General features: G+C 40.4%; 1 protein-coding gene across 2 annotated transcripts; it reads right to left on the bottom strand.

Annotated features, from left to right (window-relative positions):
- Window positions 1–1,151: 1,151 nt before the first annotated feature.
- Window positions 1,152–25,179, bottom strand: snx15 (sorting nexin 15). Of its 2 annotated transcripts, none has more exons than XM_060900737.1 (8): window positions 24,986–25,179; window positions 24,182–24,217; window positions 23,778–23,898; window positions 20,802–20,917; window positions 17,359–17,647; window positions 6,017–6,166; window positions 5,721–5,930; window positions 1,152–2,122 (listed from the first exon to the last, which is right to left on the bottom strand). In XM_060900737.1, exons 1-8 carry the CDS (start codon window positions 25,085–25,087, stop codon window positions 2,010–2,012), a joined length of 1,137 nt encoding a protein of 378 aa, XP_060756720.1. In that variant the 5' UTR covers window positions 25,088–25,179; the 3' UTR covers window positions 1,152–2,009. The 2 variants fall into 2 exon arrangements, with proteins under 2 accessions (XP_060756720.1, XP_060756029.1); XM_060900046.1 differs by lacking the exon at window positions 1,152–2,122 and adding an exon at window positions 3,849–5,353.
- Window positions 25,180–26,460: the final 1,281 nt, after the last annotated feature.

The following is a 26,460-nucleotide window of genomic DNA, read 5'->3' as shown; positions in this document are numbered from 1 at the left end:
GAGAAAGAGGAGAGGACTAAGTCCATCATTTGTAAATAGGAATTAAATAAATAGAAGAGAAAGATAAAAGATCCTTAAACAAAATACCATCTGCATGATTTTTCAGAAGTGGTACATAATAATTACTCATCCTTTTTAAGATTTGGATGGAGGGTGCTTGTATTCTGCAACACAAAGTGACTAATGAATCTATGTGTCCTGATCTAGAGCACATAGAACAGTGTGTGAGGGAAAGATTTGATTTGGAGTTTGCTGTTTTAGTGCACTTAGCAGAGCAAACTGATTCTTTGATCTTTGACCACATGACTCCTACGGTGCTGTGAAGAACCTATACTTACTGTAATGCACTGTGGCCCTCTCCAGCTCTCACTCTGCGCACACACACACACACACACACACGTCTGTTAACTCACGGAATCTTTTGCCTTCTCTCTCTTTTACACACACACACACACACACACACACACGTATATACACACTAACTCACTCTGCCGCTCACTCTCTCCCCAGCACTCAGGATGCAATTATCCTCTTTGGCTGGAGTGTTTTGATGGCATAATTGCTATGGACACTGACGAGAGAGAGAGATAGGCAAAAGAGAAAGAGAGAGAACGAGGGATGGGAGAGGGATGGAGAGGGGGACAGAGGCACATCGAGTGCTGACACTCTCAGCATGCTAATGCCAAAACACAGTCCACCTCCCTGTTTTGTCTTTGTCTCTTCATCCATCTCTCTAAAACACACACACACACACACACACACACACACACACACACACACACACACACCTCACTCACAGGTGCAATAACCTCTCCATTCCATATCTCTCCACTCTCACAAACACAGAAGCACAGCGAGAGACAGAATAACAGGGGTGAAAAAAGAAAAAAAAACAAAAGTGAGGAAGGGAAGGATTTTCCATGCATGGACAATGAAGAGACGATCCCGCTCATCCTCTATTCATACCAGTGTTCTGTGGTCTACTATCTCTTTTTCTCCTCTATTCATCCTTTATTTTGCCCTCTGCCTACAAAAGAAATGAGGGATTATAATGCTGCTTGTGTGCAGCAGTAATAGATCTACTCTTCCTTAAATGAATGTTTTCAAGAGAAATATCAAATTCACACTATAGAGAAGTCAAGACACTTTTAATGTCGATTAGTTTTGTATTGGAGCTACAGGACTATACTGAAACCACTGCATTCATGATGCATCATGCTTGCCTAAATCGTGTATACAAATGTCTTGTTTGTTTGGTTTATTTTATTATTATTATTTTTTATACAAATAGCATTATGTGTAATAAATCCCACTGTCAGATCTATCAACTCTGAACAAGTGTGACATTTAGCTTGCAGATTGATACTAACTAGGGGCTTCATTTATTTGTTAGTTGTATTAGCCTTATGAAAAATTACAAATGCGAACGCTGGGCATCAAGCATAACCTGATAAACTACTCTGTGTGAGAGACGTGTGTGTATGTAAGTTTAAAACGTGTAAATATGTTAAATTGATAGAATTTCGTCCATAGAAATAGTAAAGTTTGGATATGATGCATAATGGAGACACCTGGTGGTGGTTTCAAGCAATTACACCCAGTCACTTGTGCCAACCTTTCTTGTTTATGGAAAGGGTAGATAAACAAAAGAAAGACATCACAAATATTAACAATCGTTAATTTAAATAAAAATACAGTAAAACACATCAGTGGATAATAAATATACAACATTCTCTGACATGTCATTAAAAGGAAATGGAAGTCCAGTGTCAGTTGTTTTGAATACCATTGTGAGAAAAGAACATAGTGTTGAGAAGTTGTGCTTATATCGTACGCATAGACCTGTTGGGACTGCAGGAAAGGTAAAGCTAGTAAGTAGATGTGGGAATAAAAAAAGTATGTGGGAAGTATGGGAATCTCTTCATGCGTGTTGTAGGTTGTTGAATGGTAAAGCTTGAGTTAGAGTGAAGCATGAGAGTGTGGCAGAGGTATGTAATTTTGTGTGCGCGCTACGTATTGTGCTGTTGAGTAGGAGTCTGTGAAGAGAGCAGTCGCTCTGCATGCTCGAGGCACTCAGCTACCCTCCTCTTCACTGCATCCCTTTGCTGAGGATCCACATCTCCTTCAGAGTGAAGCACAAAGCGTTAGTCTGTTTCTCTGAACATGACAGTTAATGATGCTCTCTAAATCATTTAAACAGCTCAAGCAAAATGATTATATTTCTCCAAAGTTAATCAAGTTTTCTTCACTTGAGTTTCGCATGTGACCTGGCATCACAGGGATTTAAAGTATCAGGAAAGTTCAGATATGGTTTGGTTGAAGGGTTGTGCATTATGTTATGACCTATACATTGACTGTGACCTTTGAAGAGGTTCTACAGACCATGTTCTAACTACAGAGCCTCTTCAAAAGTTATATGTGTGTTGCTTTACAGAGGCATTAAAAATATCTAAGTTATTTTGAGAGATGGCACATTTGAATCCCACCATTCCCACAGCCATCTAGGGCCTGGGAGAGATGGACAGCATTCTTCGTCTCTTCTGCCAATCACAGCTACACTAGCAAATGTGGAATGTGCCTGCGCAGCACTTTCCTCTGAAGCTACACCCACACATACATTTTACTTTTAAAAAGCATCAATTTTGCTACGTTTGCGCCTGGCATCCACACTACTCCGGTGTTTTCAATCCCCAAAAACAGAGACCTTTAGAAATGCTGCTGGTCTCCTTTTAGTCTGAAAACTCCAGGCTATCGTTTTAGTGTAGACGGGTAAAAACGGAGAATTTTGAAAATGGTGAAGTAGACACCCACATTTCACTTCCTGACTGGGTCTACTCCAGGAGTAGATCTGGAGGGTCCTCAGACAGAGTGTTTTGGTAAACTGGGATGTATGGATGCTGTCAGTCCCCACTCACTTGCTCACTCGAGTTTGTTGACGGTGTAGTGGCTGCTGCTTTATGTCCCGGGGCTCCCTCATGCCTGTGTTACCTTCTGGCTCTCCCCTTTTTGTTATGCTGTCATAGTTAGTTTTGCTGGAGTCCCTGCTTGTATTCAGTACAAAATGTATACTGTTTCTACTTATTCAGGTGACACTGGCCATACCTAACAACCTGTGTTTTCTCCCCCACCCCACCCCGTGGAGGACGGCCCCATACGGACAGTTGAAAGTCACACTTGGAAGATGCTCTGGACACTTACTGGTACAGCATTACACTCTGGCAGGGCTTTGAACCAGAATATTTTTCCTATTGGTTCGTTCCGAACAGAAACGGAATTTTAACGTTTCCGGTTTTGGGTTCCACCATTAAATAGACGTTCCCGAACTGGTTAGAACAAAAAAATTTCGTTCCCGGAACGGTTAATTACGTTCCCTGTCAGCTGTTTAACAAATGGCTATAAAGTTATGTCTCTGTCTCATCCAGCTTAAGCCAAATGTAGGCTAATTCTATTACAACCTTCATTAAATAAGACAATAAATAATTCAAAACAATTATTATTTCAAATGTTGGCGATTTGGATTCTCAGTATGTCTTCCCATCTACACAAACAGAAAAAGTGTCAAAAATGAAAGATAATTCGTTTAGTGTGTTACCAAAGGCTAGTCAGGCCCTATAGAGGGCTACCGCATGACATCACCGCGCCGCGAGATTTTGTTAGGCGCCATATTGGAAGACCAAGTACACATCTATGCAAGTACATACATTCATAAAACAAACTACACCTGAAATGTAGCCAGGGCCGGTTCTGCCCTAATCTGGACCCGGGTGCAACATCGCGCAAACCCCCCCCCCACCCCACCCCCCCCCCCCCCCCCCCCCCCAAAAAAAAACAAAAAACAAAAAACCCACCAGTCTAAATCAGGACAACCATCACATAACTATAACTATAAAATTTTATATCAACTATTTTAACTAAATGGGCTATAATAAATAAGCCTGCAGGCAGCCACGGCGGGCTGCCTCAGAAAAGTAACCATTCAATGACACAACTGAAAGCCTGCAGCCACGGCGGGCTGCCTTAAAAAGTAACCATTTGTCCTACCTTAAAACTCGTTTTACATTTTCTGCCTCCTTTTTTGTATTTTCAACCCTCCGTTTATTTTCTTTCCTTTTCTGAAAACCCGATTTGTGTCCAGACATTTTGTTCTGCTACCAACGAACTAACTCGTCAGGTCTCGTCTCTCGAGCCCGCGATGATTCCCGTGGGAAGGGCAACAACTGATACATTTTTACAAACAGCCAATAGGGAGGTTGCAACGTTCAGGCTCTTCTTTGCTCAGACACTCAGTAATGCACTTACTCACTTATTATCACGTGGAGACGTGATAGTAGTTCACCTTCCCGCTCTCTCCATTCAGTCAGCGAACGTCACACAGGAAGTGAACCCCAGCGGGTCATAGAAACTTGCGCAGGAGAAGAATGGCTTTTTTATTTGTAGGCTACGGAAACTTTGAGGAACGAAATAAAAACCGGTATTAACTGGTTATCATTATTTTTAATAAGCGTTTCTGTTCCGGAACATAAAAAATAATAAAGTTTCTGGTTTCGTTTCTGTTCCATGTGAAATAGAAAAAGTTCCCGGTTTTCGTTCCTTGAACCGGTTCAAAGCCCTGCACTCTGGTAATGTTTTTATGGTTGAGGACTACAGTTGACTTGCTAACTTTAGGACTGCAGTTGTCATGAACAGTTTTGCACTCAAGTTTCCATCAATGAGTTTATAACATCAACGAAACTGACTTCATGTTAAAACTGTTAATATTATAGTCATGCTGTCTGTTGTTGCCAAAATGAGGATGGGTTCCCTTTTGAGTCTGGTTCCTCTCGAGGTTTCTTCCTCATGTCGTCTGAGGGAGTTTTTCCTTGCCACCGTCGCCACAGGCTTGCTCATTGGGGATAGATTAGGGATAAAATTAGCTCATGTTTAAAGTCATTAAAATTCTGTAAAGCTGCTTTGCGACAATGTCTATTGTTAAAAGCGCTATACAAATAAACTTGACTCTTATCGGTCATGATGTATTCTTCCCTGATTTGTCACATGACCTTTTTCTGGAAGAAAACAAACAGTACCAGCTGTTTATAACAGCACAGGCTTGTCCAGTGTATGAGTGATCATGTGATATGCATTTTCAAATGTGTTAGTATGGACAGAGATTACTTTTGATTTTTTTTTTTATATGGAGCTAAAACATTCGGATGGAGAAAGATTGTTTTAAAATGCCGTTTTAAAACTAAAACATATTAGTGTGGATGTGGCCTGAGTGCGTTACACAGCCCTGTGATGCAGCATGAGGAGGAGTTGGCTGGTTTCATGTGTCTTGAGAGAGCTGACTTGTAGTTGAGAAATTTGCAGCTAACTGAATTGGGGAAGAAAATGGGGAGAGTTCATAAAAAATAAATAAAAATGCTTCTGTTTATTCCATTGTGCCATTCATCCTAATAAAGGAAACCTCTTTAGACTTGATATACTAGAAGTACTGGGATGTTTCTAAGCGGAAATACGTAAAAAACAGAAGTATTTTTAAAAGTGCTTTCTCAGGGATACACTGATAAGGCACATGCTGTAAAATTGGTGTTATTTTTTCCACAAGCGGCATTTGCTGTAATCCGAACACAATGTTTTCTGCATCGTAACATTCACTTTGAACTGTTTCAGACCTCCGTTTCTAAAACAAGGCTTCTCTCTAACACCAGGAATCTCTTTTGCTTCTTTCTCTTCCTCACCTTGCAGTCCTTTCATGAGGATTTCCACTGCTGTTCTGTATCGCTTTACTGCTGTGCTGTGGTCTCCTGCTTCCTCACTCTCCTGGGCTGCAGTCATCTCACTGGTTCCCTGGAGCACATAGTCGGCTTCCTCACCACACACTGGACTATCCCGAGTGGTCAGTTTGAGGGATAGGAGCTCAGAATTATCAGGAGGTCCACAGCCCTGTTCTGAAAGACAGGATGATGCCAAACTAAACATATAGCAACACTGCAGAAATAGACAGAGAGAAAGACTGATTATGGGTGGTAAAGACCTTCTTTAGCACATGGATCAAAGATGGCTAGGTCGTTGTCTGAGAGAAGGGGCTGTGCACCATCCACAGGCTCCTCCAATACACAGTCAAAGAGTGAATCAAACTCCTCTGATTGATCAACTGGAGATCCAGGAGGCTCGAGGCTGGGAACTGTCATAAAAATCAGAATTTAAGTCCTTCAGTTAATCAGTATGACAAAACTAGCACTAACCAATCTGAACTAATGTGTGCAAAAGTTCACACATACACATTTGTACTGATAATTATGTTTGTAATGCCAATATTCGGAAATTAAAGATCTCTGCATTATTGATGATATGGACATTATTACGGAAGTTTTGGCACTTGCTCTCCTGTGACCACTCAGACTGAACACTGGTAATATCTGACGTTTGTTCAGAAGAAAGTTTTGTTCCTTCAGCAATTCTTTTCTTTGACTCACAAGTTAGGCTTACATGCATACAAAATATAATCTGTTTATAAGCTTGGGTTAAGACATACATGTTCTAGTGGAAACAGGGATGTTTTAAAGCGGTCTGGGTGCAATGTATATGACATATGTTTCTTTAAATGTTTCACGTTAGAATTGTATTGCAAGCCATCTGAATGATACGTTTGTACTTTTTGCACTGGACCTTGGTTTTCCCAAAGTACATTTTTGTGGCTACTGTCTCATTGAGGCGAAGCGAGGCAGTCACCACTATGTCACTGTGTTGTAAGAATGAGGGTAACGATAGCGCACCACACATAAGCATTACAATCACCAGAATAGCGAATCGTAAGCTCACAATACAAACAGTTGATCTTGCGTTATCAAAGTTACACAAGAGCAAGTGGCGAAGCCACAATGTCATCGTGTTGTAAGAATGAGTGTAACAATAGCGAAACTTCGTAACCAATCAGCGCTTACAGTATCTTGATCAAGTTCGATTACCCGTTCTACTTCTTGATAAACTTCGGAACCAATCAGAACCAGAAATGAAATAAGAGAAACCTGATTATAACGTCCTAGTATCAGAAGATAATCGGCAGATAAAAAGATAAACGAAATTCACCTCGTGGTTCGCCAAGGCTACTGATTCGATATTGAGTAAGTGGTGTTTATTTTAAGAAAATTTACCTTTTGATTATCACAGCTTTTGTTTGGTCCTTCTGAAAGGTCAAATGAAAGGCTTCGTAAGTTTTTAGGGTTTTTTTTTTTAGCTTTTTGGCAGATATATTGAGAAGCCGATATCAAACTTCTGCTATTCGCTTTAATTTTTTAATTTTAGAGTCTTTACACTACACTTGTGAAACAAAATGTGCTCATTAGTACTAAATAATGCTTCTAAGACAATTCATGAACAAGTGCTTTCTTACTATTTTGAAAACAGATGTAGTTCACAGCACTGTATTTTGAACAAAACACAGCAAACAAAATTGGTAAGCAAAATACTACAAGCCCTGATGCTGCTCACAGCTTAGTGATGCTTGCAAGAGATGAGGCGAGTATAATTGATAACATGTAGGGGAGAGCGGGGTAAGATGAGCCACTTTTTACATTTTTCATCATAACTACATGTTAAAGCCATTTTTGCTTCCAGTCTACACACCATACCAAATTTCAAAGTGTACTGTTACTATCTGAGCAAAAAATAATTGATAAGCTCTTATGGTTAGAATGATATTACCTCTTGAAAAAAAAATGTCAAGTGGCTCAACTTACCCCATGCACGGGGTAAGATGAGCCACTGTGTGGGGTAAATTGAGCCAACACAAAACATGTTAGGTTAACAAAGTAAACAACTTTTATTATTAGAAATGCAATCAATGAATCAAGTCAAGTCAATCAAGTGGGGGATAGGGCCGTTGCATAGAGAAGGGGAGATGAAGAGAGAGGTGATAGAACGAGATGGGATAGGGAGGGATAGATAGATGGACAGAGAGAGAGAGATATGCATAGATAGATAGAAAGAGGGATGGTTAGAGAGGGAATGAGAGATATACTATATTATAGAAATTACTAAAACAGTAGAGCAGTGCCAAAAAATCTTATTTCTTTCAGTAGGTTAAAACATTGCTAAAACGTGCAGCAATCATTCCATCAATCATTCAATCATTTCATCATTATTCAATGTTCCAAGCATTCAAATTGCAAGGGAACACCATTTGCCTCTCCCTCCGTGCTGTCCCACCAACAGTAAAGGGGCGGGGCAATTTTTTCACAATATCCTGTCTTGACAGGACAGCCTCATCTTTCTCTTTGAAGACAAAGGTTGGCTTTCTTGCAGAGCCATGGCATGACCAGCTTCTTTTGACAAATCTTGCCTCTATTTCGAAGACATCCAATTTGATTATCTGGCCAATGAAGTAATGCACTTTCACCAACTTGGTCTCTACCTCTCCATTCTTTATCTTTTCAATGAACCTAGTCAGAGTCATCCTGTCCAAATGCATATCCCTCGCCACAGCCCGAATAGGCCTGCCTTTCCTGACTTCCTCTGCGGCTCTCTCCAAAACTGCACGGGATTGTGCGGCCCTGTCTGTTTTTCTTTTGTATGAGTGTGGCATCATGCACACCTGTAATAACAGAGGGTATTATTTTATTTATTAAAAACCTTTTAAACACATTATTTATATTAACATGTTATTTATTTGTTTATTTGTTGTTGTTGTCATATATGACCAGTAAATGTGAAAACTTAAGTGTCATCCATATTGGGTAAGCTCAGCCACCAATGGGGTAAGTTGAGCCAGTGGCTCAACTTGCCCCATATCTAATGGCTCATCTTACCCCATGGCCACCATTTTGTAGAAAAATGCTAATAAAGGGGATTAGGCTAATCAAAATTATTTTTATTAGCATTCATATCATAGCTTAGAAAGCCACTAACTTAACCCTAATGTGTCTAAATATTATTCTACTTTTGTCTTCTCTAAATCATCTTCACTGTGGACAAACATGGAATTGACTTAGAAAGCACAAAAACACATTTTTATAAATATCTCCCTCACCTAGTTTGACATGTGGTGCTCCTCTCCACAAGTGTAAGTAAATGGTCCCGCCCCCCTTTGAATGTGGTCACATGGTCACATTTGTTTACTGTTTCTTAGAAACAGGGGGTGGCTCATCTTACCCCCTGGCTCATCTTACCCCGCTCTCCCCTATATATGCAAAATTTACTGTACGGACATGGTATCAAAATTTTTTTTTATTTATAAGCAGTAACCACATGTGCCCATAGGGTACCTATTTTTGTAAACCCCACTATAAAAAATAAAAAAAACTGAAGGGAGGAAGAATGAAATGGTGCATAATATTTAGACATGCGTAATAGTATGAGCATGTAAAATGAACAGACAGAAGAAAGATATGTCTTGTCCAGAGGTGGAAAGTAACGAATTACATTGCTCGCGTTACTGTACTTGAGTAGCTTTTTTGTGTACTTATACTTTTTCAAGTAATTTTTAAAGAGTGTACTTTTACTTAAGTATGTTTTCTTTTAAGTAGTGTACTTCGGTACATTTTACATCACAACCGTTACTGAGTAAAATAAATAAATAAATAAATAAAGGCTAAAACGGAGAAGGGGAAATGCATGGGCGTCGCCACCATTGAATGTGAAGGGGACGTGTCCCCCTCACATTTCATAATTCTTCGTTTGGACCCCCCACATTTAACATAAAATATTAGTTCACCCAGCGCCGTTTCTATTGCTTCGTGAAAGAATCCATTCCACTTGCTCGATAAGAGAATACACAGACCACTGAAAATCTTTCCGGGCGTTCCCTACAACAGCTCACCGCGCGCGAGTGAAGTGAATCTCAGCGCGAGCACAGAAATGTTGGTGCAGCTGCTGGAAAGTGGAGGAGGTGACATCATCCCCATTGCAACCTCACAATGTCTAGCTTTTGCTAAAACCTTATTCTTTTGTTATCTGCCCTCAAAATTAACCCTAGGCCACGTTAAATTAATGTTCAACTAAACAGTGAAATAAGCTTAGCCTAATGAGGTATTCTTGATTGATGATGAATTGTTTGCAGTATTTGCTCCTCCCCAGACACAATGGACATAAGGACATTCTTTACAAAGAAGCGGAAAGTCAGTCAAAATTTCCCCACAGGACAGGTTTTTTTGTCCCAATGAAAATGTTAGTGCAGTGAGCTGGCTAGTCAATGTTAGGAGATGTATCAGCTAGCTTAACGTTAGCTATCATTTCATTCAAACCCAGTAAGCCTGCCTTACTGTAATGCCAAGAATGAGGTCAAGTCTGCTCTGATGATATTTATTGATTCCTTGTTTTGTCTGGTCTTTGGCAGTTTTCTGGAAAGTAAGATGGGAAATCAGTGTATGGGGAAGGAATAATAGAGAGGAAAGCGATGGAGAGAGATGGATGTTATTCCAGGTGGATTGTGAAGGAAAGGGGGATAAAAGTTATGAAGTGGTAGAAATTGTGGTGGCACCAATATAAGAAGGAATTATATCTATAAATCTATTTGTTATACTAATCTGTAAATGCTACTGTAGTACCACCATTGCATGTAGGTTGACAAAACTGCACTTGTTCATTGTGTGAAGTTCTCTTTTATGTGTCGTTGCTTGACCCAGTGTAATTTTGTGTTATGAAGACTGCATGATGCCATGTCATTTTTGTTATGAGTATCGCTAAATCGGAAAAAAGTAAAATGCACCCACTAAAGTCACTGTTGGTGGTGAACAAAATTGCACCTGTTCATTGTGTGAAGTTATTTTTTATGTGTCACCGTTGCTTGACACAGTGTGATTTTGTGTTATGAAGTTTGCATGATGCCATGTCATGCCTGTTCATTGTGTGAGATTATGAATATTCTTATTTTTAAACATACAGTTGAGTGTCACTATTGCTTGGCCCAGTGGCATGTTGTGTTACATCTAAAACTAAATAGAAAACACAAAATAAAAAGTAAAATGCACCCATAAAGTCATTGTTGGTGATAAATTGTGTCACATTCATCTCATTATCTTAGGCGTAGCGGTGGGTTTAAAAACAGGCTGATGAATATATGGACTAGTTGAATGAGGACTTATTGTTGAAAATTAATTAAAATTTTTCTGGCGGAGGACCCCCCGCCAGTGTGTCCCCCCCACATTAAAAATGCTTCTGACGCCCCTGGGGAAATGCATTCTGGAAACGAATCACGGGAAGGACAGTTGTCGCACGCGCGAGTCTCACACAGACGATGGCGGACATGCACCGGCGCTTTAAGGGGGGGGGCTTCGGGGGGCTCAAACCCCTGGGCCACAGCCAATCAGGGGCCTTGTAATATTAATAAAATAATAAACTGTCGGAATCGTGGGCCTACATTAATGTACGGATAGAAATAAGGTTAGAAATAAATGAGCGCACAGTAGCCTGCTGTAAGAGACATGGTGGATGTGGTTCGCGAAACGAACACCCACAACTGTACCAGAATAAAATGTAACAAAATGTAACGTCACGCACGAAAGCGCGCCAAAGACTGCAGACTACAAAGACACAAATTTAGAGGCTTTGAAAGATGAAGCGTTCACATGTTAGTGGGGCGCATAAAAGGAAAAAAAGAGAGAGATGCAGGTAATGATAGAATCGTTGCCTAAAGTCACAGACTTTTTTAAGGTAAGGATCACCAATCTGTTCAGAATATCAGCTACTTATCAGTTATCAGCCTACCAGCAGCTAGGCTATGTGCAGCTAGGCTAGATATGCTATGATCTGTCCAACAGTAAAATAAATCAGTTGTGATTTGAATACGTGTCGTGTGATTTGAGTTATAATCCTGTTAGTATAATAGCATATTTCGATGGGGATAATAAAATGTCTAAAACGGCATCTACTGAAGAAATTGATGAAAAGATTGTAGCCTATAATTTTCACAGTTCGGGCAGCAGACAGTGTAAGCATACTGGGGGGAATAGCAATACAAAGCTAGCGCATATCCACATTTCTCGCTAGCTGTGTTGGGTGTGTTGTTAACCCGTGTGGATTTAAGTGAAATACTTGAGAAGTTCTGTGGTCAAGACAACGTTTTAAGGTAAGGACGCTTGATTATTAATGTTTGCCCGTCGTGGCTTGTTGTTGACGAAAGGCCCACACGATTTTGCCTTATGCAGCTACTGCTAGCGTCATGCTTTGAACTAGGTTAAGCTCATTTGTGCTAAAGGATGGGTTTATTGAAGGACTTTGATGTAGCTAGTTTCTTTTTAAAAAATCGTATGCTCAAAACAGTATGCCCGTGTTCATCATGTTTAACTTTTTTCTTGATGGAGTGCGTGAAATATTGTTGCAAGTGGTATTTCGATGCAGTCATGTCAAAAAGGCAGTTGAATGCACGGTCTTATTCAAGGAGAAGGAAGACTTGCATGATGCTTGAACATAGATCGGTAAAATAGACCCTAGTAGGACTTGGTTTCGTGTATTTCGGTCTGTAGAGTTATGAGTTTGGCCGCTGTCCATGGTGTTTACGCTTCATGTGGCCGCCGAGCCAAGTACCTTCATCATCATCATCATGTTCCCCTGTCAAAAGTTAAACTCTCTAGGGGTGCTTCTGCTGTAGCAGTTGCAGCAGTTGCTCAAAGTTTGATTTGTCCATCATCATACGTCTTATCTGTTGGGTGTCTATGCCCAGCAGATTTTCCCATTTCGTCCATTTGTAACCATTTTTGTCAAACAGGAGCTGCTTTTGCACTTGGTTATTGCCCATCCGGCAAACGTGAGCAATATATTTTAGTTGTTGTACGTAGCAGGATAGTTTTATATCCTGGGTTCCTGTCAGTTTCCGGAGGTCAGCATTGGACATCTTGTAGCTCCAGTCTATATCTTCATTTGTAGTGTTCTTTTGGTCAGGAGCATTCTTTCGTTTATATCCACCTTTAATCATTTTCCTTAGGAAGCCGTGCCACACTACCTCAATTTTGTGAATTTCACTGGATGATAGTTGCCATGCCTGTGTGCTGTACAGGAGATGAGATCGAACGCATGCCACTAGGAACTTTATACGGGTTTTTAGTAGTATTCGGTGGTCGGTTAGAACGTGTTTCAGTTCATTCCATTTCATGAATGCAGCACTTATCCTAGCATGCAGGAAGTGTGAGGATTCATCACAGTTGCTGACATTATAACCAAGATATTTAAAGGTGCGGACGTTTTTAATATTAGTGCCGCCAAGGGAAATGATACTTGGTTTACATTTGATATCCTCATTGACGTTAAAAGCCATCGTTTCTGTTTTGACATATGATATTTGTAAACCAAAGCAGGTGTAGGTCTTATCATACAACTGAAGAATATTCTGAAGCTCCTCGATGGATCCAGCGAGTATGGCCTGATCATCTGCGTATAGAATCTCTGTTATGCAACCCTCTCCTGATGCTTGTGCTTTCGTACGCATTTCTCTTGTGGATACCTCATTTGGAATGCAATATCTGAACTTGAAGCCTGTATCTGGGTACAGTTTTGATATCTCATGCTGTGCAATCCTGACAACAAAGTCCATATAGATATTTAAAAACTGATGGCGATTCTAGGGCACCTTGTCTTGCAGTGAATGTTTGTTTTCATGCCGCCGAGCTATTTTTATGTATTTTATTTTTTAAAAGGACTTGTCTGTAGGTGTGTGTGTTTTATGTTTGCAACACATAGGTCTACATTAGCGCACGCGCACTTGTGTGGTTATCGCTGGCCATGCTCCTGCGTGAAAGTTACGCAGTATCACTGTCCTGTCCGTGGTAATAATCAGAACTGGCTCTGTAATGATAATGCGCGCGTTCTTCTCTCCCTCTGTGGTCGGATGTGTTGAGCGACGTGAGCATGGGCCTTGCGCAGCTACGCTGAGCCAAACGTAACCTATCGTAGGCTTCTAGGCTAATTACGCGCTTACACTGTAAATGCTTGACACGTATTGCAAATAAAATAAGAGTGTTTTCCTGGCCAATGGTAAGGGTAGGGTTGACAGGTAGCCTATGAGGGGCCTAGCCCCTGGGCCACGGGTATTGATAAAGCACCCCTGCGGACATGGAGGAGACCGAGGAACCTGTGGTGGACGACCCTGCAGAAAACGCAATTTCTTCCAGTAATGAAGTGCACCCCTGGCCCTACATACGTGATCACTTCAGCTTCGTAGAGAAAAGGGGTGACAGTTTCATTATGCAATGCAGATTGTGTGCCCAAGAAGACAACCATTGCGGCATACAAAAATCTGACATCTAATCTGCGCAAGCATGTTGAGGTAAGTATTGTCATTGGCATCATAATCACGGGCGCAGATAGAGGGTGGGACGGGTGGGATTCGTCCCACCCAGATTTAAATTCACCTCGTTCGGTCCCCCCCACTTATAGGGAGGAAAAAACGTCTATGCTGTCTTTCTTTGCATAAGGCAAACCTCACGGAAAAATCAAAAGACTAATTACCATTCGGTTTATTGAGGTGCACAGCAGTGTATACATAGTTGCAACAACTCACATAAAACAAAACAAAGACTCATATTCGGTTGGTTGAGCTGTGCAGACTGCACAGGTTTCGAGCTCGAGCTTGGTTGCTATGGTTACCCACAACAAGTTTGACAGGCATATCGGGGTTGGGGTTGGTTTGCTGGCAGCTTTGTCCCCCCTAGTTTTTTGTCCCCCCCAGTTCAAAAAACGTATCTGCGCCCCTGATCATAATGTTTCCTTTCCATAGTAAAACCGACAATAGGCTGGTTATATTCCAAAAATAGTGGATGGCATTGCTAATGTTGAAGTAGCAACCTGTTGGTACTGTAACATAACGGTAACTAGTCTGTTATTCGGTTGGCTAATCATGCAAGCAAGTTAGCTCGCCAACCTGACGTGATCAGTCCTCCTACCATTCTGCATCCAACAGGCCAGAAAGGAATACTAAGCAAAACAAATAATGTTTGAATTGAATTGTTCAATAACACACAGTGCACACAGGCAAGCTACGAGATTTCGGTGCAACATTTCACTTTCATATTTCGTGTACAATGCTTTGTGTGTGGTCAGGGCGATGTAAACGACATGACTGTGTGTATTGACCTTTTTTGTTTGTCTCAGTTTTAATGCAGCATTATCCTAAGCATTCAATTTGATACACTTCCTTTAAATAAAACATCTGGGTTGAGATGTACATATATCCTTGTTTCCTCTTCTTTTTCATTTTTGCACAACACAATGGAGGCAGAAAACACCCATTGTTAAAAGTAACGTTTTACTTTTACTCAAAGTACATTTTAAATGATCTACTTTTTACTTTTACTTGAGTAGATTTTTTGTCTGGTAACTTTACTTGTACTTAAGTAAAATTTCATCAGAGTAACAGTACTTGTACTTGAGTATAATATTTTAGTACTCTTTCCACCTCTGGTCTTGTCTTATCTGGGTATCTCATTTTGACAGACTTATTTCCTATTGTTAGTTTTTTCTTTTTTTATCAGACATCTAATTTTTTAGGTTTGTTTACCTGACATGTTTCGACGTACGACTGTCGTCTTCCTCAGAGTGTCACCGGATGTTATTGGTGACGCATCTTTTATCAGCTGATGTGTCCGAAAGCGTGGCCTTCCTGTCTGGATTGACAGGTCGGTCATGCCTTCTACTGTCAGTTCGTCCCCTGCAAGATGGCACTCCAGGTATGGCAGAGCATGTATGCTCCCTCATCCCGGTTGATGGTCCTCGGACTTCGCTTACGGATCTCTATGGCCTCCCTGATCCAGCGCTGATGTTTATTATCTTCTGTGCGGATGACTCTGGCATTCCCGCAGTCCATAATACGATTTTCCCTTTTGCAATGATCTGTTATGGCTGACTTATAATTTTCCTGTTGTGCCTTTTCTTTTATTGTTCAGGTTTGTCTTGTAGCTGTCTCCTTTTCGCACTCTTTCTTATGTTCATTTTTTCTTGTGTTGAAACTCCTTCCTGTCTCCCCAATGTAAGTTTTATTGCATAATTGGCATGGAATCTCATATATGGTGTTGCATCTGTTTTCCGGATGTATTCTGTCTTTGGGATGAACCAGGATCTGATGGAGTGTTGTGTGTGGTTTGACAGGTGTGTTAATGTTGTATTTCCTCATTGCTCTTTGAATGCGTTCCGTTATTCCTCTGATGTATGGTAATGTCACTACTCCCCTGTGTTCTTGTTTGTTGGTTTGTTTTTTCTCTTTCTTCTGTGTTTTATTGTTTTTGACCTGTTCCGCCCCTTTGGATATTGCCCATTGTGGATATTGACATGCCTTCAGTGCGTGTTGTATATGTTGTTCTTCCTGTTCTTTGTCCTGTGCATCTGTAATTATTGCTGCGCGTTCATGCAATGTTCTAACTACGGATATTTTGTGCATTATGGGGTGTTCGGAAGTCCAGTTTAAATATTGGTCGGTGTGTGTGGGTTTCCTGTGTACTTTTATTTTGATGTCCCCCTCTTCTGTGTGATGTATTTTTAAGTCCAAAAATGCTATTGACTGCTCCGTTTCCTCTTCATGTGTGAATTTTATATTGCCGGTATTGTCTATAGTATTGAGATGGTCGGTAAGTTGTTGAGTGTGTCCCCTCTTTACTTTTTCCAATATGTCGTCCACATACCGTTTCCAGAGTGTTGGTCTGTATTCCGATGGTATTGTAGTGAGTGCTTTCTGCTCCAGGTCTTCCATGAAAAAGCCACACATGATGGCTGATAGTGGGTCTCCCATGGCAAAACCTTCCTTTTGTCTGTAAATTGTGTTCCTGAACTGAAAGTATGTGGATGTAGCGATGAATTGAAGGAGTTGCATAATGTCTTGTACAGTGAGGTTTGTGCGTTTCTTGAGCGTCCTATCTGTTTTTAATTATCATACATGCTCTCCCATACCTGGAGTGCCATCTTGCAGGGGACGAACTGACAGTAGAAGGCGTGACCGACGTGTCAATCCAGACAGGAAGGCCACGCCTTCGGACACATCAGCTGATAAAAGATGCGTCACCAATAACATCCGGTGACACTCTGAGGAAGACGACAGTCGTACGTCGAAACATGTCAGGTAAACAAACCTAAAAAATTAGATGTCTGATAAAAAAAGAAAAAACTAACAATATTCAATATAAGACATAATGAACGTAATCGAAAGACTTATTTCCTCTCTGAAGACAATAAGGAAGCTAAGATAACCCAATATCAAATTTCCATGTTATGCAATGCTGGTGTATTTCTTTTCTTTTTAAAATACATTATCTAGAAATAGTCCTTACACAAAACGTTCCTTACTAACGCAACTGGCAAGCAGGTCATCTGATGCAACAGGTTAGAGGAACAAGAAGAATGCATAAATCTGCTCTGCCCAGACAAAAACTTTGTAAAACATAAATCAAAGGAAAGCACCTGTGGTTGGTTGGTCTGTGCTGAAATCCACTTCTACTTCCTCTTTCTCTTCAAGTCTCTCTTGTACTGGACTTATCTCAATGTTACTGAGAGCCTCCACCGCCATCTCAGGCTCGCCAAGCTCCTTTTCAACCAACGTAGACTCCAGTTCCTGGGTCAGGATCGGAGCCTCTGTCCCTGTCTCCTCTTCAGCTCCCAGGCCAGTGGCCCCCTTTGGTAAAGGGATAAGTGGGGGAGGCAGAGGTGTAGAAGAGATGCATGGGTCTAATGGTCTTCTCACCTCTCCTCCCTAAGAGAATAAGACAACCAAATGGAAGACTGGAATCATTATTTATCAAAAAGCTGATGTTGATATCTGTTTATTCATAGTATGCATTGACACACACACATATCCATATAGTGTACAGTGGTGCCTGAAAGTTTGTGAACTTTTTAGAATTTTCTATATTTCTGCATAAATATGACCTAAAACATCATCAGATTTTCACACAAGTCCTAAAAGTACATAAAGAGAACCCAGTTAAACAAATGAGACAAAATTATTATACTTGGTCATTTATTTATTGAGGAAAATGATCCAATATTACATATCTGTGAATGGCAAAAGTATGTGAACCTCTAGGATTAGCAGTTAATTTGAAGGTGAAATTAGAGTCAGGTGTTTTCAATCAATGGGATGACAATCACAGAGATGCCTACCCCAAATTTTGAATTTCAGTATTCTTGAAAACATTTTTCAGTATTTTGGAATGACTTTCAGTAACATTAATTTATGCGCATTGCCATTATAAAGAGGTGTATATACCAATATGTTTAACATTTAAATTATTAAAAAGTACTGTTTTGTGTGAATTGAATAAACAAAACACAAGCAGCCATCTCAATTGAATTTCCACTCAACAAATTTCTAGAGCATACAGGTTCTCACATTTTTATAAATACAATAGTGTTCCCTGTTTGCAGACATTACGGTTGACTACCAATCATTGGTACTGAATGTAACTCCTCAAAAGTATTATATTATATTGCCTGGCAAAAATGTTCTACCTGTTAACGGATTCTAATAAAATTTTTTAAAAATTTCTTATTTCATGCCAAAGAGAGTCCGACATTGTTATCTTAATGTCCCAATATATAAATACTTCAGCATAATGCTTCAGAAGAGACATTGAATAAAATGACATTTATAATTGTATTTAAAACAGTGGAATGATCAATTTTTTGCCACAATCCCAACAACACTAATCATAAAATTCTGTTTTTGATCATACTACATGTACATTTGTACTTGCAACACTGAAAAGACTTTGAATTAAAGAAGTACAGCCAGTGTTTGATATTTCAGTGAATAAAAATCATACATGTAAAAAGAAACTGAATAAGTTTAACTCACATTTCATGGCACTAATTGGCAAGTTCAACTCCAAGCATAGGTCAACCATCACCGCTTCAGCACGTGTCACGTTCCGTGTCTTTTCATCCACAGATTTCGTAAAAAACTGCTGGATACCCCCAGATTTACTTTCCACCTGACTCGCCATTTCAGCATACTCCATATGTTTTTTGGAGCTGACATGCCGCCTGCAGTCATCGCGACCACCAAGAGTGATGTTAATGTCAGTTCTACACAGTTTGCAGTGCGCATATCCATTGCCCTTTTGACTGGGTGTAATGCACGGCCATTCTACCGTATATCGTGGGAGGAACACCTGAGACCTGTGTTTCACTTGTCCCGATACTGAGCGTTTCATTTCCACTACTGAGAAGCAGCACCATGCATGTGTGATGTCGAGTGAAAATAGCGCAAACAAATGTGCGGTATCTGCGCATGTCATGCACAGCATGTGCGGTATCTGCGCATGTCACGCACAGCATGTGTGGTTGTCGTAAAAATAAATAGCCGTGAATCGCACATGGATTTAAAAAAATCGCTTGGACATTTAAAAACAACTCACTGGAATTTTTTAAGACTTTATAATAATTCCGTACAGAATAACACTGTTTGCCGTAACATCGTATTTACGTAACTTTTCCGTACAAAATACGGCCAATCCGTACTAATAGGCATCTCTGCGGTGTGAGTGGGCACCCTGTTTTATTTAAAGAACAGGGATCTATCAAAGTCTGGTCTTCACAACACATGTTTGTGGAAGTGTATCATGGCACAAACAAAGGAGATTTCTGAGGACCTCAGAAAAAGCGTTGTTGATGCTCATCAGGCTGGAAAAGGTTACAAAACCATCTCTAAAGAGTTTGGACTCCACCAATCCACAGTCAGACAGATTGTGTACAAATGGAGGAAATTCAAGACCATTGTTACCCTCCCCAGGAGTGGTCGACCAACAAAGATCACTCCAAGAGCAAGGCGTGTAATAGTCAGCGAGGTCACAAAGGACCCCAGGGTAACTTCTAAGCAACTGAAGGCCTCTCTCACATTGGCTAATGTTAATGTTCATGAGTCCACCATCAGGAGAACACTGAACAACAATGGTGTGCATGGCAGGGTTGCAAGGAGAAAGCCACTGCTCTCCAAAAAGAACATTGCTGCCCGTCTGCAGTTTGCTAAAGATCACGTGGACAAGCCAGAAGGCTATTGGAAAAATGTTTTGTGGCTGGATGAGACCAAAATAGAACTTTTTTGGTTTAAATGAGAAGCGTTATGTTTGGAGAAAGGAAAACACTGCGTTCCAGCATAAGAACCTTATCCCATCTGTGAAACATGGTGGTGGTAGTATCGTGGTTTGGGCCTGTTTTGCTGCATCTGGGCTAGGATGGCTTGCCATCATTGATGGAACAATGAATTCTGAATTATACCAGCAAATTCTAAAGGAAAACGACAGGACATCTGTCCATGAACTGAATCTCAAGAGAAGGTGGGTCATGCAGCAAGACAACGACCCTAAGCACACAAGTCGTTCTACCAAAGAATGGTTAAAGAAGAATAAAGTTAATGTTTTGGAATGGCCAAGTCAAAGTCCTGACCTTAATCCAATCGAAATGTTGTGGAAGGACCTGAAGTGAGCAGTTCATGTGAGGAAACCCACCAACATCCCAGAGTTGAAGCTGTTCTGTACGGAGGAATGGGCTAAAATTCCTCCAAGCCAGTGTGCAGGACTGATCAACAGTTACCGGAAATGTTTAGTTGCAGTTATTGCTGCACAAGGGGGTCACACCAGATACTGAAAGCAAAGGTTCACATACTTTTGCCACTCACAGATATGTAATATTGAATCATTTTCCTCAATAAATAAATAAATGACCAAGTATAATATTTTTGTCTCATTTGTTTAACTGGGTTCTCTTTATCTACTTTTAGGACTTGTGTGAAAATCTGATGATGTTTTCGGTCATATTTATGCAGAAATACAGAAAATTCTAAAGCGTTTCAAGCACCACTGTATATTAATGTATAAATAATGGTGTAATGACTGAGTGTGTCTGACCCTGAAGAATTCTTTGAGCTGAGGACTGTTGTACAATGCAGGAATGTTTGTACAGAAGAGCAGCATGGCTTCGGCTGCCTTCCTCCTCTCCTCAATCACTGTCTCATCAAACCGACCTGAGAGAGAGAGAGGGACAGGAAAAAGACAGGTTAGTGTGTGTGTACACATATTTAGCCAACTGGAGGAACATAGACGACTAAATGTCCTCACAAAAGGCTAAATATGTGTACATGCACATTCTGCTTTTTTTTTTTTTACCATGTCCCTCTATCCATCTCACCCTTTGGCTGTTTGTGAAGACCAAAAAGAACGACATGTAATAAAAAAGCACCCAGTCCTCACAAAAATACTGTTTTTACAGCTTTTATTTGGAAAAATTAAAAGAGACAAATATTTCCATATGGTTTAGTGAAGTTAATGCGAGGCTCAGCATTACTTGGCTACACTAATAATTATGTCAATGGAAAGATAGAATAGAAAAGTAGGTACCCTATGGATACATGTGGCTACTGCTTATAAATAAAATTTTGATCCCATGTTCATACTGTAAATATAGCATATATATTTACTCTATGAGGCAGTAGCCACAAAAATGAAGCGTAATCCAAAAATGAACAATTTAAAAATCACAGACGTAAAATATACCGTACCAAGTGTCTGTACTTTATATTATGCTACTCTTACCTCTTACAGTTTTCGAAACTGAAACCTCCGAACTGAGGCTGACATACACACACTGTCGCCATGATCCAAACTCTTATTTCCTGGAAAAGGCCTGGCGCTAGAGCTCAGTGGTCTCTTTTCAACAACTTCCTGTGATAACTCGGAAGCGCGTCACATCTCCATCACACATGGGACCACTGGCCGAAGAAGGCGAGGAAAGGGGGACGACCTGGAGTATATTTTAAAATAGGAACGCGCTTTCCCTCGGTAATAAGCATAAACATATCTGAAAGCGATTTCTTTAGTCCATTTATTTCGAATGGTGAACCGAATTGTGTACACTCACTGACCATTTTAATAGGAACACCTGTATGCATATGTGCAGTGCACTGTTGTTACACTCATTCTTACAACATGAAGACATAGTGGCTACAGCCTCTATGAGACAGTAGCCACAACAAAAAATGAGGATGTGTGTGTTTAAGAAGAGAGAAGTAAGTGAAATTTCTGTATGTATGGACTTGACTATGTTATTTTGGACTACAGCAGCGCCTTCCCCTGAATATTTCCCTAAAGTGAAGTTAGACGTTTTGAAACTCAAACTTCAAACAAATACAGCCCATTCCTTCAGCTGTTCCCTCTAAAGTCATACCCACACAATACATGGAAGACTACTGCCTAGGCTGAATATTGAAATATCAGACCAAATGGCAAAGCTTTCAAAACTACCAGGCAAGTAAAGCTACCTTTCTGTTTCTTCACGTGCAGCAGTAAAAGGCCTCAGGGTGATTATTGACCCCAGTCTTTCATTCGAAACTCAATAACATTACCCGGATAGCTTTCTTTCATCTCAGAAATACTGCTAAGATAAGAAATGTAATGTCACTACATGATGCAGAAAAACTAGTTCATGCTTTTGTTACTTCCAGGTTGGATTATTCTAAATGCCTTACTGTCTGGATGTTCCAATAAGTGCATAAACAAGCTCCAGTTAGTTCAAGAGTCCTTACTAGAACTACAAAATATGACCACATCACCCCTGTCTTATCCACACTGCATTGGCTCCCAATCAAATTTCGTATTGATTATAAAATACTACTATTGACCTTTAAAGCACTGAATGGTCTCGTACCACAGTACCTGAGTGAACTTCTGGTCCTTTATGACCCGCCGCGCCTACTTAGATCAAAAGGTGCAGGCTATCTGCTGGTACCTCGTATAGTGAAGGCTACATCAGGGGGCAGAGCCTTTTCTTACAAAGCCCCACAGTTATGGAACAGCCTTCCAAGTAGTGTTCGGGAATCACAGTCTCAGTGTTTAAGTCAAGGCTGAAAACATATCTGTTTAGTCAAGCCTTTTGTTAATGGTGTTTATGAGATAAAGGTGTAGATCTGGAGGGTCCTCAGACAGTGTTTTGGTAAACTGGGATGTATGGATGCTGTCAGTCCCCACTCGCTTGCTCACTCGAGTTTGTTGACGGTGTAGTGGCTGCTGCTTTATGTCCCGGGGCTCCTTCATGCCTGTGTTACCTTCTGGCTCTCCCTTTTTAGTTATGCTGTCATAGTTAGTTTTGCCAGAGTCCCTGCTTGTACTCAGCACAAAATGTATACTGTTTCTACTTATTCAGGTGACGTTGGGCATACCTAACAACCTGTTTTTTCTCCCTGGACCTGCCTGATCCATCCTGGTGCCCTGTGTCTGATCAGAGTCTCATCGCATCGCTCCTGTGGAGGATGGCCCCATATGGACAGTTGAAAGTCACACTTGGAAGATGCTCTGGATACTTACAGTAATGCTTTTATGGCTGAAGACTACAGTTGACTTGCTAACTTTAGGACTGCAGTTGTCATGAACAGTTTTGCACTCAAGTTTCCATCAGTTGAAGAGTTATAATAGCAACGAAACTGACTTCATGTTAAAACTGTTAATGTCATAGTCATGTTGTCTGTTGTCGCCCAGGTGGGGATGGGTTCCCTTTAGAGTCTGGTTCCTCTCAAGATTTCTTCCTCATGTCATCTGAGGGAGTTTTCCCTTGCCACTGTCACCACAGGCTTGATCATTGGGGATAGATTGGGGATAAATTAGCTTATGTTTGGGGTCATTCAAATTCTGTAAAGCTGCTTTGCGACAATGTCTATTGTTAAAAGCGCTATAAAAATAAACTTGACTTGACCTACTTGTCCTTAGTGGTTAAAATACCTACACTATGCCTTGTCCTCTTCTCTCATTTACAGAGACTATCCAGAGGTATTTTACAGACAGCTGCTAAAATGTGAGGAGAACTTTTCCAAGTACACTGTATTTTAATCTTACCAAAGAGCTGTGCTCGGGGAAAGGGAGGAAACTCTTCCTGTCTTCGAAATAAGTTCCTATGAGTGTAAGCCAGCTCTCCATGCAGCTTCTTCAACTCAGTGTATCTTCTCCATACCACTACCTGCCAATGAAAACCACAAAATCTTTCAACAAAGAACTTTTTTAATCAAAGTCCTACTTTCTATCATGACACTATGGTTTATGCCTCACAGTTACTGTAATTTTTACACATTAAAAGTCAATTTACATGAAAGATAAATGCTCAATTCCATATCTCTATGATTATAGTTAGATTCAAAACCTAGTCTTTATTACTCCTTATTTATCTATGTAGGCTATTACCTGATAACTGGTCTAATCATCAATCAGCTATTGTCTGATAAGTGAACAGAATCATGACTCACTTCTTTCACATCCTCTGGTCTCTTCTTTGATACAAACTGTTGGGAAAACGGAGGGGTGGTTTAGTATTTAAACATTAACGAAGTGTTAAAGCACCAAAGAAAAGATGATTATTTCTTGTATGATTGTAGATTTAGTAGTAGTAGTAGGTATGTGTGATTTATGTATGCTAGTTTCAACTTGTTGTTCATATTCAAAAAAAAATCCATTGGTCTGTAAAAAAGTGTACAGAACAGCTTGTAGAAGAGGACAAAGTACATTCAAGATCTTCATAATAAATCCCATGTAATCTTATCTAATCTAAACGGATGGCTGTTACAGGAGGCAGGCACTTAGAATCTGGCACAGTGAGAAAAAAAAGCCAAGTGCAGTCACGGGGATTTTGTCTCGTGCCTTGTGTCACGAGTTTTATTAAAGCACCCAGACAAGAGACAAAAGACTATTATTAACACACTGTCTATCAACATGGATTTCTTTATTGCGTTCATCAAATATATGGTCATAAAATATTCTACTAGAGATAAAAGGAGACAGATAAATTTGTTAAAAGACAACTAGCTCATTTTTTAGGTAAAATATCAGCTAATGTTTATCACACTTTTTTTTGGGGGGGGGTGACAACCAACACACACTCACTCACTCACTCACACACACACACACACACTCTCTCTCTCTCACACACACACACACACACACACACACTCTCTCTCTCTCACACTCTCTCTCTTTCTCACACACACACACTCTCTCACACACACAGGCTGAATAAGAGTCTATAGTGGTTCACTAGCCTGCATGCTACTAACCCTTGCTGTTACTTTATATTCCGTATGTCCTTTCTCGTGTGTGCGTGGCTCTGTAACGGTGAAGAAACGGTAGTATTCCTCTTTCTTAGTCTTCCTAGCCATTACAGAGCGTTTAACACAATAAACGCAAGCAATAAAACTGAATCTAGTTGATCTGCTTCATATGTGAGACTCGTGTTTGGATTTTTTTGACAGTCACTTCCGGGTTAGTGACGTGTAGTGTGACGTCAGTGATATGGGAGTTAAAAAAAATATTTTCGATGTTTTGAATATTTTTGGAAATGAAATGGCTGATAAATTGGCCAAAAGATCAGTAAATAAAACCTATTATGACATTCATTACCCTTTTACCACTTCTGATATCACAAAACATATCAAAGATGCTATTTTTACAATATGGCAAGACAGATGGGAAAATTCCCAAACTGGTAGATTCTTCTAGCAACTTGAACCAAATATTACAACACATACCACATATTCTGACAGAAACAAACAAAGGATAATTACAAGACTTACATTTGGAAAATGTCTACTTAATGATACACAATTTCTTTTTTTTTAAATAACCTTCAATCAATCAATGTACAACTTGTGGTGTAAAAGAAAATGTCAGACACCTGCTTCTAGATTGTATCAAATATTCAAACTTTCATGATAAAATTAGTCAAACAATGAGAAATAAGCAATAAGCATAAATAATTTTATTATTGAAAAAGAAATCAAAATTTAATTTTGAAAAAGAAGAAGAAACTCGTATTTAATGTGTGTGCGCGCTTGGTCACAATATGTGAACTAGTAGTTCCAATCCTTATAGGACGCCAAATCACTTCAAGTGGGAGTGTCCCTAAAAAAAAGAAAGAAAGCACAATTTTATTCATCACACACTTGTGAAATTCCTCTCTGCATTTAACCCATCTGAAGCAGTGAACATACACATGCGCACACACATACCCAGAGCAGTGGGCAGCCATGCTAACAGCACCCGGGGAGCAGTTGGGAGTTAGGTGCCTCACTCACGGGCACCTCAGCCCAAGGTCATCCCATATTAACCTAACCGCATGTCTTTGGACTGTGGGGGAAACCGGAGCACCCGGAGGAAACCCACGCAGACACGGGGAGAACATGCAAACTCTGCACAGAAAGGCCCCTGCCGACCACTGGGCTCGAACCCAGAACCTTCTTGCTGTGAGGCGACCGTGCTAACCAGTACACCACCTCAAGAAGATGCCGCCTCAAGAAGCTCATCTCATCTCATTATCTCTAGCCGCTTTATCCTGTTCTACAGGGTCGCAGGCAAGCTGGAGCCTATCCCAGCTGACTATGGGCGAGAGGCGGGGTACACCCTGGACAAGTAGCCAGGTCATCGCAGGGCTGACACATAGAGACAAACAACCATTCACACTCACATTCACACCTACGGTCAATTTAGAACCTGCATGTCTTTGGACTGTGGGGGAAACTGGAACACCTGGAGG

Source organism: Neoarius graeffei, chromosome 1 (assembly GCF_027579695.1).
Source record: "Neoarius graeffei isolate fNeoGra1 chromosome 1, fNeoGra1.pri, whole genome shotgun sequence".
Lineage (NCBI taxonomy): Eukaryota > Metazoa > Chordata > Actinopteri > Siluriformes > Ariidae > Neoarius > Neoarius graeffei.
The sequence above is the reverse complement of the archived record's forward strand: the minus strand, read 5'-3'. Positions and strand labels throughout refer to the sequence as shown.